The 17,980-nt window shown below is 46.5% G+C and overlaps 1 protein-coding gene across 1 annotated transcript in view; it reads right to left on the bottom strand.

Annotated features, from left to right (window-relative positions):
• Positions 1-17,980, bottom strand: part of CAPN9 (calpain 9) — a 281,553-nt gene that overhangs the window by 193,453 nt on the left and 70,120 nt on the right. Inside the window, exon 3 of the mRNA XM_078649072.1 lies at positions 2,246-2,364. Within this exon, the coding sequence (XP_078505198.1) occupies positions 2,246-2,364 (119 nt within the window). The remainder of the gene's footprint in view (positions 1-2,245; positions 2,365-17,980) is intronic.

Raw genomic sequence — 17,980 nt, 5'->3', positions numbered from 1 at the left:
TTGACACCGAAACGCGTCGACGCTTGGAATAAGAGAATCCAATGAAAACCCTACAGAACAACAGATTTACCATAAGTTTGGATACTGTGTTTTTGGTCTAGATATATGAGGTTATTGGGTCAGTTAATCAAGGTAGTAGGAATTTCTGATCCTACAGGTTAAGAGGGGTCATAGGTTGTGATCTATTATGGTTTGTGGAGTTTTGATATCTTTGATGTGAATAATTTGTTAGGTTCTTATTATTTGTATTGTTGTTTTTTTTAAAATTGACATGTTTTATGAATTTAATGTGAATATTTGCTTGTGTTTTTAAATAATATATTTCAGCACAGTTCTGAATTTTAATAATAGTTATAAACAACAAATAAAAGAATAAAATTGTAAACGTCATATTTTGGTGTTGGAGTGATACATTTATAGAGAGTCTGCTGTGCCAAATAGATGGGTGTAAATGGTATTCTAGAATGTGAAGGAAAGCATGTGTAGTCCAGGGATCCTTTTTTGACTTTCAGTGTATCCTCACCCTGCCAGCCTGTGCGCCAGCTGTGCATCATTTAAATGTGGGCCCTCGTAAACCATGTGGGATGATATATGGGGTGGAATTCAATTTCGAATCCTAATTGATTCTGCTCAAGGGGATATAGTGCATGCACCTTTCAGACCTTCTGCGATATGTGTCAGGAAATCAGGATTTGAGTGAAAACAGGATTTTGTGTCTGGATCAAGATAACGAGTTGAGTTGGAAAAACAAACATCAGGGCCCGTGTTATACATAAGGTGCGCTTTCTCTGTTTGCGCCATGGCGCACCCTTCAATAGGTGCACCTGGTGCAGACTGTGATAGTGCGCCCTATTATAATGAATGAGCTTCCCCGCTCCATGTTTCTGTGAGTAGGCTGCATACCACCTGCACTTTAAAGAGAGGCGAGATCTCCCCTTGCAGAGAGGTGAAGTGAATCGCTGCAATTTCCTATAACTGGGGGTACATGCGACTCCTTTTTCCCCATCCAAAGGGCTGCCCTCTGGGTGTGCACTCATTTTGCCATGTCTGAACTGGGGTGGCAGAGTGGGCTAAAGAACGGTGATGGATTAAACCCAGATCTTTTGACTGGGTGTGGGTGTGAGTGTTTGATTGATTCAGATGCTCCGTCCATCACCACCCCCTTTTGTACCGCTTTTGTCTTTAGGCCGCCATAAGTGTGGCAGGGTATGCTCAGACGTGAGTCCCTTGCTCACTTTGCCACTGGATTCAAGCAAGCCGGGCATCTAAAGGGCATGTTGCATCTGGGCCACGTCCGTGACAGTGTGCGGGCACAGAGGTAAAGTGATTCCCTCCTTTGCTTGGGGCAACGTCACCATGCAAATAAGGAAACACCCTCTGAAGATAGCACTGGAGCCGCATGTGCGCCAAAGATATCAGTATTGCAGAAGGGGCCCTTCGTAATACCATAGTCCTCCGGAGGCACAATAGATAGGTGCACACGTCCATTGCACCATGTTTAATACTCCTCCTGACAATTTCCCCTTCACTTTTCGCAAGGAAAGCCTGAAGAAAAGTGAAGGTAGAAAAGTGCCCAGAGCTGAGAAAGTGGTACAAAAGGGGGTGTGCTGATGGATGGAGCATCTGAACCAATCAAACACTCACACCCAGTCAACAGATCTGAGTTTAATCCATCACAGTTCTTTAGCCCACTCTGCCACCCCAGTTCAGACATGACCATATGAAAATTAGTCTGACCCTGTGCCTCATGGGAGCTGAGAAAGCAATTATTAAAGTGGAGCACAAAACACCCATTTCTATAGTTATCCCATGTCCAGGGAAATTACAAATGCAATTAAGGAGAAATATCTCATTCAGTAATTACTACACCTCCATGGTACTGGGTGCAATGGTACGAGATGCCAAGTGTAGGATGTCTGATGTCAGTACTGTCTGTCTTGTAATGGTGGTTGAGTGCCTAATGCATACACTGCAACAGATGCAGGTGGTACCCCTTAGTGGATACTTAAAGCGCTAGGACAAATATGTGGCAAAACTACTCTCCAAGTAGGAATCATTTGCATCAATGTAAAGTTGCATTTGACGGATGCAGGCATAATATGGAATATTCTCTCGTGAGTCCATTTTACTTTACTTGTGAACCATGTGCAGTGTGAAAGAAAAACACAGAAAAAAATAGATGGCAAAGAAAGTGGAAGATTGTCCTGAAAAGACTTTACCATGACACGCCTTCCATTTGTCTTACCTGAAAATGAAATATTCCAGCGTACCCCTTGCCAAAATTCTGATCTGGAGGTACAACACGGTGTAGGGTTTTCTCATTGAGGGTAAGCGATGCTATTGCTGCCAGTAGCCAACAATCACCTACAAATATAACGCATTTAGTTAATATCTTGAGAATACTCTGAGAAAAAATTAGACATGCTCAAAGGGCCACCGTTCAGTGCCCAGGATTTCCAAATCACTCAGAATGCTATTTGGCATTGAAATCTACATTTAATAAATGTATGAAGATTTAAAGGCATGCATAATACCATACACAGAACTCACCCCTAAGCTTAAAATTTTGATTTCCTGTATCAAATTGAGGAATATTGTCACACTGACTTTAGGACTTTCACTTTCTGTTAAGAATCCAAGGAAAGACTTTTGGACCCTGACCTTCCTGCAATAGTTAGTCCAGCCAACCTGGTAATGCTCAGTGTCTTGTGTAGCCAATCTGTGTGTTGTATACCTACAATCCTTTGTATCAGGCATTTTCAGCATCGGCCATGCCTATTATATTTAATGTTTTATTTCTGAGAGTCAATCCCAAACCACTGGGATGGGCTGGGCTTGCTCAGCCCACCATGAAGTATTTGAGCATTTGTTTCACAAAAGCCACTTCGAAACTGCTTGCATCTGCGTTTTAGACATTTTCTTTGGAAACGTATGCTGTGAATTTCAGGCAACGTTTAGGGTCCCACTCATACGATGGTTCACTGACTAAATTCCAAGTATCTTTAGTCTCTGAGCAATCAGACGGCTAGCTTAGGGTTCTTTTGCAAGACTAAACTTCACTCTTAATATTTAGTGAATAAATAATTACCTCTTATGAGGATTAAAATGTCAGGAGGAGTTGTAGCTGGTTACACAAAGACATACGAGGTTGTCATTGATACATCTAAGTCAAGGATGTGATGTGAAATGCCTTCATATTGCTATACTCTTCTTGAAATGTGTACGTGTTACTGTAAAAGCATGCCTGTGCCAAAAAACGGATTATCTGGTAGCAAATGCCACAAAGGGAATCATTTCCTGCCTCCTCTACTACTGTCACAAAGTAAATCATTTTTGGGCTCATCCCTTACTTTTGTCAACTCCTCCGGGGTCCCGATGCCTCCACATCTCCACCTGAGAGCAAACAAATAAAGGTGTGACCCATTTGGTCCTATTTGGAAATGGAAGGGATTGTGGCAGAATTCCCTGCTTTGGGTAAACTAGCTTCATCATATGCCTCGCAAACATCACTTTTCACACCATCCCCTTATTCACACCTATATTACGTAAACATATACATCCCATTCACACATCGGACACCTCTTAATCCATCCACATACCACCCAGTAGAACACACACAGATCCCAAAACAGACCACACTCAATCAATGCTCATCAATGCCCAATCTATAGTCATACGTGTTCCAGATATTGCCGGCATATTCATCCAATACAACCTAGAAGCACCTGTTAGCACTGAAACCTTTATCAAATCTTACTCCACACAGATCTTAGACATCCTCATCCCTGATGGTTACACCATCCAACACGTAGGCAACACACTCAAAGCATGAAGGAAACTTGCAATAATTTAAAGGGCATCCTGCCCTTGCACCCTTAGCAACACTACCATTCCTATGTATTTAAAGGTTCTCTCTTGCCACTTCACTTTTTCAACCTCTGAAAAGCCTGTTGTGAACGTTATGACCGTTCTCATTTAGTCAGTTTTATCCCTTGCCCCCTTGAACCTGCAAACTATAGGCCCATCAGCCTTATTGACGTCACACAAAAAAAATGTGCACGGGTCTTATTAGGAAGATTACAGGAATGGATAGAAGACTGATGTTTTAACCCTGTTGCAAGCTGGTTTTAGAGCCCAAACCTCAACCGCGGACCAGCTGTTTAGGCTCCAGCTGATCCACTGGAAGCATGTAGTTCTGGAAGGTGGGAGCCTGTATCTTACCTTAGTGGATTTGAAATCAGCGTTTGATTTGGTGGACCGTGGCCAGTTGTGGAGAATCCTACTGGACATGGTGGTTCCACCATATCTTTGTTTCCAACTCAAACGCCTCCACGAGGGTACTTACGCGAGAGTTAGATAAGGCAGAAATGGTCAATTAACAGCCCCTTTCCCTGTTTCTTAGAGTGTAAGACAGGGTTGTGTGCTCGCACCGACCCTTTTCTCCCTCTTCCTAAATGGTTTAATAGAAGATTTACTTGCTGCAAAGGATCTGGACTCTCCTAAAATAGCATTCCGCAAATTTCCAGCACTAATGTTTGCGGATGATACCCTGCTCCTCTCAAAGTCATCGATGGGGATGCAGCGAGTTCTTAAAGAATTTAGCCAGTTTTGTAGCAAGAGGAATTTAGTGGTAAATATCAATAAAACAAAATACATGGTCTTTAATGCCAAATCCACTAATTGTTCCCACCCAATGATGAATGATAGGCCTCTTGAGCAGGTAGACACCTTTAACTACCTGGGCCTAGCTTTAAATGATAAAATGGGATGGGATGGGGTCCCCAAATGAATAAGGCTAATTTGAGGTTAACTCAGGGAATTGGGGGTATCCTAAAAGTCCAGAAGGGTTGCGCCACAAAGCTTATTAGCCCACCGCTAGAAATATATAAAGTACAAGCACGGTCGGCTTCTTTATATGGGGCAGAACTGTGGGGGCATAGTCCATCTAATGCCTTGACTCTCACTGAAAATAAGTTCATTAGGCAAAGCCTGGCACTCTCAGTCAACACACTCCTAGTACCGCCAAGGATGGATTTGGATATCCTACCTATGGTGGATCTAATCTCGTCCCGACCGCTGCTCTATTGGCGACGGCTGTGGAGTACACCTGAGCTGAGACACTATAGGGAGGAACTACAAGGGGTAATGTCAATACTGGGGGTGGTGGGTAAAATTCCCTGGTTGACGTTTGTTAGGGATTCTTTTCATGAAATGGGCAGGAAAGACTTGTGGACCTCCCCGGAGGAATCGTGCCCAGCTATTCCCCAAATTATTTTTGCCAAAGCTGTGAAAGAGTATAAATTTGGCTAGCTTAATTCAGGAGGCCAAACCTACAAGTTTGACGTATGGGTTCGTGGATTTTAAGTGCCACTACCAATTTGAAGAGGTTTTAGATTGTATGCAACCTCCACTAGCAAGGAAGTTGTATCTGCAATTTAGATATGGGACACTCCCGCTTCACACAATAACTAATAAGTGGTCGGGTGCAAACCATTGTCTCTGCCCTGGATGTTTGGTGGAGGAGGAAACAGAAATTCATGTACTGTTTTTCTGCCTGGCATATAAACAGGCCAGGGCTAAATGGGTGATACAACTGTGCAGAAACTTGGGTATTAGGAACTATCGAGAACTATTAAGGATCCTAAAATCAGATACTGACCCAATCTAAGTTGTTGTAGTTTGGAAATTCCTCCTTGCGATGTGGATAAAACAAAGTTATCTGCTGAACACGCGTGCTCAGTCCCGTGTTTATTAATTCTAAACCCTTCACTTGGTAATAATCGATCTTTCAGCCCGGTAACTGGAGTTAAGCATACATGAGATAGAGATATCCTTCTTCCGGCTGAAGTATGGATTATGGATGTTTTAAAAACAGGGGAAAATATGTATCTACATTCGATGTGTGCAATTAATTCTTTTTAATGCTTTTATTATAAATTATATTTTTAATGTAAGAATTTTATGACTCCCTATGAATAATGATATCTGTGATTACCATCTATTGTGGCTTCCATACCCCTACATCTGTTTATGTCAGTATTTCTAATGTCATTCTATTGTTTTACCTGGATGTTCATGGAACACATCCAAAAATGTTGATATCATCATGGCCACCCACTCTGAAGACTGACATGTTTTTTGTTTTTGTTAAAGGGACACAGCCATTACATTATGGACCTTTACAGTGCAGGCTGCCATACTTCTAATTGTTTACGAAGATGCATGTTTATTTAAGATCAACATGTAAACAGAGCGGTCATATTTTGCACCATGTTAGACAAGTCTTCCAAAAATCATACTGTCTCTCAACCCTGTTTGATTTTGAAACCATAAGATAACATCAGTGGTCCAACAGTTTCAAATCCCCAGAATTTGACCATTGATATTGAGGGGACTTTGCGCTAGAATTATCGCCAGAGGTCACACCAGAGTGCCGAGCCAACTGTTCTCAGTTAGAGAATTGATTTCAGAAGCAGTGAAGGTGTCCTCCACAGAATGTACATATTTTGTTTCCTTGGCAGAACTTTGATAAAGTATAGCTCAAGCCAGCCATTCAAAAGTATGATGTATGATGTGTGATCCATCCTTAAAAGCTCAAAAGGGAGGCTTACTGGTTGATGCTTTACATAGGAATTAACATAGCACTTAGAAAGAGCTCTAGCGTTGTGTTAGGATGTCAGATACTCACTAAAATGGTAGTAACATTTATCTTGTTTTTGCTGACCATTACATGCCTAACTGTGTGGTTACTGTTCATGTTATATGCACTATTCTAAGTATTTTTTTTAAAAAACAATTTAAGTTACATGCTCATATCTCTAAGTGCTATCTTTGAGTTTCTTTAACATAAACAAAATATTGTTTAGCTTGCAACTCCGTCCTTGAACTAATCTAAAGGGACTGATAGTAACCTAAAGTGTCATAGTTGTGGTCCAATTTGATTTCTAATTTAATGCTGGTGCATTGAACTGAGTCCTTGCATTAAAGGGTTAGAAATCTGACCCCTGTGGCTGTGAGAATGCCTTAGATTTCGTATAAAGCCTCCTTTCATCTTATCTATAGACCACTCAGACCAAATAGAAGAAACCTCAGACCTCATCACATCTGCTTCCACCCAGAACACCCACCACACACTCTCCAAAGATTTCAATCTAGCAACACAAAATATGTGAAGGAAGCTTTCTACGTACTTTTGAACATAATGGGAATTAAACTATTTATCAATAACCCACACCACTCCAACACAATATACTGGACCTTATCCTGTCAGCATTTCCTAATGTCAACTTCCAGACACCTATAGGCCAGGGCTGAAATGACTACGAAGTCGCCCCTTCACCATTGCATATGCTACCAATCAGCATCAAGGAAAACTGAGAACGGGAAAATTAACCTTGCCCTCCATCAAAGACATCCATCTGGAAAAAAAGTCCAAGAAGAACTAAACAACCTACCAGAAGACTTCCAACCTGGTGCAGATGACTGTACTCTCCTAGTAATCTACCACACCACTATGATAACTCATGTCAAACACTATGCCCCTCTGAAACCTGATCCACCAAGCCAAAGCCTTCTCTTGGTATGCTCCAGAGCTCAATGAAAGCAAAGGTAACCAGATAAAAACAGTAAAAGAAATAGAAAAGATCAAAACACCCAGATAGGCTCACCCTACTCAAATAATTATGCTATGGTCACTGATTCCTCATCATCACAGCTAAAGCCCCCACCTACAAAAGCACCATTAGTGAGACAACCAACAGAAGCAATGCTCTCTCCAAGGCCGTCAAACACTGCATCAAGCTTCTCCCCAAACACACAGTCCCTGCTTTAGATGACAAATATAATGTCATTACGTCTTCTTCACCAAGATTGACAAAATCAAATTCAACAGCATTACCACTTCCACTGTGGAATTTTAGTTCGTGTACTAAACATCATCTACGCCATCTTGCCGATTCACGTATGAACATACACGACAGCCATTTTAGGTACCATGGTCTCCCTGTTCACGATCGCCCGTCAGCACACTTCCCTGAACCTTGCAAGCCTTCCCCGCGCCTCCTGGCTGCCCCCGCGCTCACATGCACAAGTCATGACCCCCCCCCCCATGACTCTGTCTCAGGGAATCACACCCCGCGCCTGACCAACACCTCCTTTCCGTCCATGAATACCCCTCCTTTGATGACCCCTTCCTCTGAGCCCAACTGCCTGTACAAACCGCTGGTCATCCCTTAGCCCGAGGGTACAGTTTATTGCCCACTACTGTATGCACTCGCCTCTCCTGAAAGAGACCACTATTGATCATGACGTCCCCACCCCCTGAGATTCGATCAGGCGCACACATTCCAAAGGAATCGGCAGAACACTCAGCTGCGTGATAACCCCCTCCCAATCATATGAGGGGAAAGGGCTTCTACTGTTGTCATGTGTTGGAATGGGCCGGAACTGGGGGGGTGCCGGGGATGTCGTTCTCATACTTCACAATGCCCTTGTTGTAATAAAGAGCGTTCACATGTCTTAACCCAGGGGATAAAAGAGCAGGTCTCAGAGAGGTTGAGAGAGCACCTCGAGACGATACCTTGTTGTCTGATCTGATGTGTTCTACTCCGACGGAATAAACTTGTTTCCTGTCTTCCTGTCTCCAGCGCCTGCCTCTTTATTGAATAACTTCGTATGGTATTAGAGGCGTTTTACGCCGGGCAAATTTAACATAGGAAACATCTACTGAAAGCGCCTGACCATTTTGAAATTGATCTTTATCAATTGGCGTCCCAAACGCGGGGCCCATCAGCGACACGTGGATCCAGTGGGAGAGGTCCTGACGACAGAGTGAACAACTGCAACGATCGGGAGAGCTCCTGTCCGATAGACCCTCGTCTGACAGCCGATCATCTGAACTTCACTGATTCCGAGCTGACCTCTCCCGAGTGATCTACGGTCCTGACTGGGAACCACCAGGAGTGCCGCGATAGCAACAAGAGAATAGAGGACAATCGGGCGCTGGAAGCGGAAGACGAGAAACTGTCCATGCGGTCTGGGTAAGGTCGTGACACACGACAAAATTGCGAAATTGATTGATTGTTTGAAAATACTAGTATTACTTATTGACTGTTTCTGAGAAATTCTCTATTTGCAAACAAGTACAGAATCGCCATACTCTGTTTAGTCTTTGCAGATAGTGAAGGGTAGGCAACGCAAGCCTTTAACACGTCGTGCCTATTTTTCTCCTCATTGATTGATTGATTGAATCGAGCATTGAATTGTTCGAAGTTGGTTCTCTTAAGGATCTTCTCTGCCTACAAACGGGGAAGAATAGGAATATTCTCTCTCCCTTTGCAGATAGTGAAGGGTAGGCAACGCAAGCCTTTAACACGTCGTGCCTATTTCATTCCTCATTGATTGATTGTTTGTCCAAACATTGACTGTTTGGAATTGGTTCTTTCTGGAGGTATTCTCTGTTTGCAAATAGCGTAGAATAGAATATTCTGTCCAGTGTTTGCAAATAGTGAAAAGATAGGTAGTGCAGGCTTTTGCCCCCCATTGTAATCCGTCATGCCTATCTTCTCCCCATTGGTTAATAGTTGGGTCAACCCGGACCGCTTATTAGAGATGAACCATCCAGCTCCACTGGAAGGCACCCCTAATAAGGACATGTTTACTAAGCAAGGACTAGTCGCTATAGCTTATAGTAAGTTATGGCATAAATATACAAAAAAGGATCCTGAAAGTCAGTGGCCACTGATAGGTTCTTTTGATGAAAATAAAGTAAAAACACTAGAAGCAGCTGTAAAAATAAACAAGGCAACGCCCACTATGCTCGATAGTATTGGCATGTGGCGCAAAGAAGCAGAACATCGAAGGAAAAGAGAAGAAGCAAAAATAGTGAAAGAGTTACGAAAAGCAGCCCATCTGGCCGCAAAAGAACTAGATGAAGAAATAAGAAGAAGAGAGGAAGTTAAACAAACGCAAGAATCAGGACTGGCAGGCCAATGCCCTGTCAGGACCACCTCTGCGCTCTACCCGGAGATGCCCTCCAAACAGCGGGCAAATGATGAGTTACTGCTCGGTCCTCCAATTATCTACATGCCTCCTCCTTATGCTCCCAGCCAGCCTCTAGCACAACACTCACCAGTTCAAAGTGCAGGTGTGGGTGACCCTAGCGCTAGTGCCCCGGCTCTTACGGCCTTCGCACCAGCCGCATTGGTAACAACAGCAGATGGACATGAGACTAGCAGGCACCTAACAGCCAGACCAAATAGGTTGAGCAAAGATGAGCGGGATGGAATCGACAAGATAGCAAAAACATTGGTAGAACGGAAGGAGAGCGAAGAATATACGATGAATATGCACAATTCACATGCCGGAAGTCACAGACGGCATTTCATTTTACGGTTCAGCTACCACACCCTGAACGCGTATGAGGATAGGTACCAGAATAAAGGTCCTGCTAAATTGACGGCTCTATATAGAAGGGTCGATGTTGGAGATGGAACTGAGAGCGATGTGACGGACCTCTTCATGCAAACGCTTGAGGTCTTCCGCCACCTCGCGGAACAGAAACCAGAGGTCAAGATCACAGTCCCTGAGACGATTGAGTCCTCATTAGAAGCAGCCAACACGATGATGCCTATCAGAGAAGCCGCCCCCTATTGGGTTAACCCAAGAGGTCAGGAAACAAACGATGATATCAACCACGCAGATGCAAAAGGGAGGGTTGTGTACAACTGGGTTTACCAACCATGGGATCGGCAAGATATTTTAACTTTTAGGCAAACCCTGCCCGATCTACGAAAGAACCCTACAGCATTTTATACAGAACTAGGCACAGCCTTGGGCTCAACCATAATGACTCTATCGGACATTGATTTGTTTTTCGGGTTGTGTCTGCCGGCTGATGTGTGGAAGCAAATCCGGAAAGCCGACCACACAGACCTGTTCGGACACACCTGGAAACAACTCGATGACCTAGATAGGCAGCGAGAGCCTGGAAAGAAACCTGTAAAAGACATACTGGAACTCCCCGACAAAATAGTACAGAAGCTAAAGACGTTGATCCCAGAAAAGAAGGTAGACTGGTCGGTAGTCACGGCTTGTCGTCAGAAACCTCAGGAAGATGTATCAGAATATTTCTCCCGATTTGAAACAGTGTTCTCCAACTACAGTGGCCAAGACATGACCACCGCAACCGGACAACACCTATTCGTGCAAAACTACGTAAAAGGGCTATCGCAAGAGGTCTCCCAAAAGTTACAGACGAGTGAGAGTAGTTGGGGAGCCTCCAAACCTGCAGCTATCCTTCAGATGGCTCAGTATTATGAACACCAAAAGAACGAGAACGAGAGGGCGAATAAGAAAAAGAAAAAGGACTTAAAGGAACGAGTGATGATTGCTCAATTGCATGAAGTGACTACAGGAAGGGAACGATATAGGGGAAACTACCAGTCGAATGCCCCTAGGAATTCGGCCCCTAGAGACCGCAACCCCACACCTCGCGCTCCACGAACCGACCTCGATGAGAACCAGTGTGCATTTTGCAAAGAATTTGGGCATTGGAAGTCTCAATGCCTGGCCCTTCGGGAAATGATTAAAAATAAAGAAACAAGGGACATGACAAATGGCTCCAAAACTGGAGGGCAGGGACGAGGGCAGACCCGCGACACCACCAATGACCGATCTGGCAGACCAAACACATTTGACCGCCCCCGACAGAATCAGTGCCAACAGTCCGACATCAGCAACAATGCTCACGACTCTGCATAGGACTGCCAGGGGCAAGGGAGGGATCCAGTCGAGCTCTGTGTTGACCAGCAAGGTCCTTACGTCACTGCTAAGGTCCTGGGTACAAAGTCTCCATTTTTGGTAGACACTGGAGCGACACGTAGTGTATTATCAAAACGACTGATTCCAAGGGCACCCTTGTCTGGCTCACACATTACCTCGATAGGTTTCGATGGAACGCCCTCCACTAATCCCCTGTCTGTACCTATCTCCTTTGACCTAGGAAACAATCCCACTGACACAACATTTCTGCTCTCCTCCAACTCCCCTGACGCCATTATGGGTACTGATTTACTGAAACATTTCCGAGCTACTATTAGGTGTTCCCCGGATGGAGTCCGAGTCATCCTGTACGACAACCCGAGCATGTCCAGACCCTACCCCGCACGACATATGTACGCCATAACAGATGCTGACCTATCCTTGCTCGATACCATACCCCTGTACCTATGGGCCAGAAACGACTCGGATGTAGGACGAATGATGATCGATCCTGTACACATAACTGTTCGACCAGATGCAATACTCCCGAAACTCCCACAGTACCGGATATCGCCCGAAGGCGAGAAGGCATTGGTAGCGATTATTCAGTCCTTGGTAGATGCAGGAGTGGTAGAGGAAGTGGTTAGTAATGTCTGCTATAGCCCTATCCTACCCATTGTTAAGAAGCAAGGTGAGGGAGATGAGAAAGCGTACCGCTTCATCATCGACCTGCGAGAAGTCAACAAAGTGGTGGTACCACAGTACCCCGTAGTCTCAGACATCGCCACCATCCTGACTCTCATCCCGTCCACTGCCACCACCTTCACCGTTATTGATCTTAAAAATGCATTTTTCTCTATCCCCATCCATCCAGACAGCCGTTATCTCTTCGGCTTCACTTTAAAAAACCGTTCATACCGATTTTGTAGAGCTCCCCAGGGCTACACTGAAAGTCCCAGCATTTACAGCCAGGCCCTCAAAAGACAGCTGGACGCCGTCCAGCTACCAGATGGAGTGGTGTTGTTCCAATATGTTGACGATATCCTTTTGGCGGCCGACACCACTCCACTTGCAATCACAGCCACTATCCAACTCTTGCACTTTCTTGCGGAGAATGGCCACAAAGTCTCCAAAAAGAAACTGCAGTTCTGCCAGCCCCAAGTAACATACCTAGGCCATCTCCTGTCCAAAGAAGGGAGGAAACTTACGCCCGACCGAATCCAAACCATCCTAGACACCCCCATTCCAAAAACACAAAAGCAAGTCCGTTCATTAGTGGGCCTTACTTCTTTCTGCCGACAATGGTTACCAAATTTCAGTCTCATTATAAAACCCCTACTTTCCCTGTTGGCCAAAGATGTTCCGTTCCCACTCCCGTGGACTCCCGAATGCCAAGCATCCTTTAAGGAGTTGCGAGATGCCCTTTGCTCGGCACCCGTTCTAGGAACACCAGATTACTCCAAGCCCTTCTCCCTCTTCACTCACGAAAGGGAGGGATGCGCATTGTCTGTTCTAACTCAGCCCATCGGCGCCAAACAACGCCCTTGTGCCTACTTCTCTGCCACTCTTGATCCAGTCGCCAGAGCTCTACCTGCCTGCCTTCGAGCAGTAGCTGCTGCTGCTGTCTCTATCCGCCAGAGTGAGGGAATTGTGCTTTCAAACTCCATCACGGTATTAGTGCCCCATGCAGTTGACACCCTTTTGAACCAGACTAAGACTCAACACCTGACTAGCGCACGACTAACAGGGTACGAATTGACTCTACTTGCACCCCACATCACCCTGAAGAGATGCACGACATTGAACCCTGCTACACTGTTACCCTTGCCAGAAAATGACCCCGATGTGCCCCCTATACACGACTGTGTGACCCTCACGGACGAACAGACCAGGAGTAGAATTGACCTCCGAGACATTGCTTTCACAGATCCTGATGGAGAACTATGGGTAGATGGCTCTTGTATCAAACTCCCAGACGGCACCACCTCTGCTGCCTATGCGGTGATGACAGCTCGAACAGTTGTTGAAACAGCTCGCATCACACAACGATCCGCACAGGCAGCAGAGCTAATTGCCCTCACACGAGCATGTATCATAGCAGCAGGAACCACGGCAAACATTTACACGGACAGCCAGTACGCCTTCGGGGTGGTTCATCATTTTGGGCTCCTGTGGAGGGAAAGGGGATTCCTGACGTCCCACGGTACGCCCATCCTTCACGGAGATTTAGTCTCCGCCCTGATTGAAGCAGTTCTTCTCCCCAAACGATTAGCAGTGATCAAATGCCAAGCACACAAGAAGGTGACAGACCTAGTCGGACAGGGAAACGCACTGGCCGACACCATTGCCCGAACCACAGCTGAGAATAGGACAACGACACGCATGTATGTGACCAGGTCACAAGCAGAAAAATGGACCGACGCTAGGGAAACAATCAGGGACATCCAATCGGCCAGCACACCACACGAACTGACTGAGTGGGCACGGGTGGGTCTAAGGGACGATGAGGACTGCTGGCGGACAAAAGACACGAACAAATGGTTGCTGCCTGATGCATACCTGATCCCCATACTGACCATGGCACACTCCCCTGCACACATAGGTTCTGCCCCCATGATTGAACTCATCTCCAGAGTCTGGCACAACAACAAGATCCCCGACTCAGCCAAACGCCTGGTCCAGCAGTGCCTTATCTGCCTACAACACAACCCCGGGAAAGGAACTGTGGTACCCCGGGGAGGGTTTGGGATCCCCGACCACCCCTTTGAGGTCCTCCAGATGGATTACATCCAATTAGAGAGGTGCCAAGGCTTGAAGTACGTATTGGTCATTGTATGTGCCTTCAGCAAATGGGTGGAAGCCTATCCGACCCGTGATAACACTGCCATGACTACTGCCAAAGTACTACTGAAAGAGTTTTTCCCTCGCTACGGCCTTTGTCGAATTTTTTGGAGCGACAATGGCCCCCACTTCATAGCTGAAGTTATCCAACTAATCCTGAAGGGGTTGGGGGTAAAACAAAGGTTCCATGCGGTCTTCCACCCCCAATCCGCTGGCCTGGTTGAACGACACAACGCTACACTGAAACTGAAACTGTCAAAAATAGTGGCCATCAGAGGACTTAAGTGGCCAGATGCCCTTCCACTGGCATTACTATCGATGCGCTCCACTCCCACTAAGCACCACTTGACCCCCTATGAAGTTGTGTTTGGGCGGCCTATGAACCTCTGGACTGCCCCCAAACCAACCTCCATTCACGACGTCCCCGACGTCCTGCTGTCAGATTATTTATACAAGTTAACTAAAACATTGTCTGTCATTCATCAACAGGTGCAGCAGGCCATCCCCGATGCTTCCAGGGGTCCCGGTCACGATATCCAACCGGGGGACTATGTCCTAGTCCGGAACTTTCAACGAACGAAGAGTCTGGAACCCCGGTGGACGGGCCCCTGGCAAGTACTGATCACCACTCGGACGGCTCTTGGAGTGGAGGGGAAGAAGCACTGGCTGCACGCCCACCACTGCAAAAAGGTTTCCTCGACCCTGGCCACGACAGACAACGTCAGCACCCAAGAAGAGCTCCTGAACAAAGACCGACCATCACTGAACTGCTATCCTGATACCGAGGCACTTGAACTTGCAAAACACTCTGATCCCACTGTGCCATCTCGAGAAGGGTATTTCCTGCGTCGAAAGGAGGGAGCTTCGGCTAAGTAGGCCACTGACTAAGCTAAAAATCTCAGAATGGTGACCCAAAGCAACCAAGGGTTACCCGGAGAGAAGCTAAACAAAGTCTGTGGTTCTGCCCACTACCGAGCACCTTGAAGATGAAGATGATGGAAGCGCCAGATAAGAAGACGTCGGAAGCAACAGGAAATACCCACTACAGGAACCCAAAGACTGACAATTTGCACAAATCAAAGACAATCGCTTTCTTCATTGTCTTCCTCTTTTGCCTCCTCCTCATGACTTCCTTCTGGATCTTGGAGGAAAGCACACCCGCTCACCAGATGTTGCCAACCACTGTCCAGCCAACCACCATGAAAGAGCACCACCTGATCACCCTTTCACCTCAGCTCCGAGAAAGGCGTAGGGAGTTCTGGAACAATTCCTTCGTACAACTGTTGCACCAGCACAACCTTGCTGCAAATGCCACGAACTGCTGGATCTGTGGGTTGCTCCCACATGCTACCGGACACTCCATACCCTTCATCCCTTCTCCTTTCTCAGTTCACGGCTCCTGCCTCGCCTGGTTGATCCTCATGCAGGAAAGCCACAAGGACAACGCCGCTTCTGGTCAAACAGTGTCACACTTCTACTATGGGTTCTGGCTGAACAAAACAGGACGGACGTCTGCTCCCTTTTGTCCTGCAATTTCAGGTTCAACCTTCCTCACGAACATCCCTGCCAAAGAAAGGGTCGAAATGCAAGTGCTCCACAATCCAGCCAGACCCACCTTCTCCCACCTGCGGAAACAAACGGCTGCCACCCTGACCGTGGCCCTGTCTGTCATCAATGTCACAGGACTCGTATGCCTCGAAGGACAAGGAACGCAGCTGGTGGGTCACAGTTCTTGTCGCATCACCAAAACATTGGTCTCAGCTGACCCCCCCCTCCTTTGTTGCTTCCCCGAATATGTACTTTGTTTGTGGCACCAAAGCTTACACTTGGCTCCCAAGAGGCTGGAGGGGTACGTGCTACATCGCCTTCATTCTTCCTCTCACGTATGTGGCTTCAGCCAACCACCACCGGCAAAAGCGCGCCGGAGATGTTGAACAAGCCGACTCCACCGGAGCACAGTTCCTGGATGCAGCAAAGGGACTTGTTCCTCTGTGGGGACCAATGGCAAATAGCCGCGCTATCCGACACCTGACTCAGGCATTAGAAACAACCATTAACATCACCGCTGGCATCCTCGCCAACAACACGGCTGAGCTTCAGGCCGTCTGCCTGGTGGCTCTTCAAAACCGTCTTGTTCTAGATGTGGTTCTGGCCGACCGCGGAGGAGCATGCCGCATCATCGGCTCCAGCTGTTGCACCTACGTGCCAGATAACTCACCTTCAGTCTACAAAGCAATCGAACACCTCCACAGACTGTCCTCAGAGGTTCACCAGGAGCAGGAAGGATGGTCGCTTGGAGGCTGGTTCTGGGACACTTTGAAGAACTGGGGATGGAGATTGTTCACGTTTTTATTGATACCAATCATGATACTGTGTGGGTGTTGCCTAGGTATTCAATGTTTACCACCTTTATGTGCACTCATTTCCAACTGTATGTGCCCAAAGACTTTGAACTTTAAACCTGAGCACATGAGTCCCCTATACGAGATAGAGGTGCGTGGTCTCATGGGGATCGATCCGAACTGACAAGCTGGAGAGACATGTTAAAGGGAGGACTGTGGAATTTTAGTTCGTGTACTAAACATCATCTACGCCATCTTGCCGATTCACGTATGAACATACACGACAGCCATTTTAGGTACCATGGTCTCCCTGTTCACGATCGCCAGTCAGCACACTTCCCTGAACCTTGCAAGCCTTCCCCGCGCCTCCTGGCTGCCCCCGCGCTCACATGCACAAGTCATGACCCCCCCCCCCATGACTCTGTCTCAGGGAATCACACCCCGCGCCTGACCAACACCTCCTTTCCGTCCATGAATACCCCTCCTTTGATGACCCCTTCCTCTGAGCCCAACTGCCTGTACAAACCGCTGGTCATCCCTTAGCCCGAGGGTACAGTTTATTGCCCACTACTGTATGCACTCGCCTCTCCTGAAAGAGACCACTATTGATCATGACGTCCCCACCCCCTGAGATTCGATCAGGCGCACACATTCCAAAGGAATCGGCAGAACACTCAGCTGCGTGATAACCCCCTCCCAATCATATGAGGGGAAAGGGCTTCTACTGTTGTCATGTGTTGGAATGGGCTGGAACTGGGGGGGTGCCGGGGATGTCGTTCTCATACTTCACAATGCCCTTGTTGTAATTAAGAGCGTTCACATGTCTTAACCCAGGGGATAAAAGAGCAGGTCTCAGAGAGGTTGAGAGAGCACCTCGAGACGATACCTTGTTGTCTGATCTGATGTGTTCTACTCCGACGGAATAAACTTGTTTCCTGTCTTCCTGTCTCCAGCGCCTGCCTCTTTATTGAATAACTTCGTATGGTATTAGAGGCGTTTTACGCCGGGCAAATTTAACTTAGGAAACATCTACTGAA

The sequence above is a fragment of the Lissotriton helveticus genome, chromosome 6 (genome assembly GCF_964261635.1).
Source record: "Lissotriton helveticus chromosome 6, aLisHel1.1, whole genome shotgun sequence".
NCBI classification, from domain to species: domain Eukaryota; kingdom Metazoa; phylum Chordata; class Amphibia; order Caudata; family Salamandridae; genus Lissotriton; species Lissotriton helveticus.
This window is presented reverse-complemented; position numbering and strand designations above follow the sequence as displayed.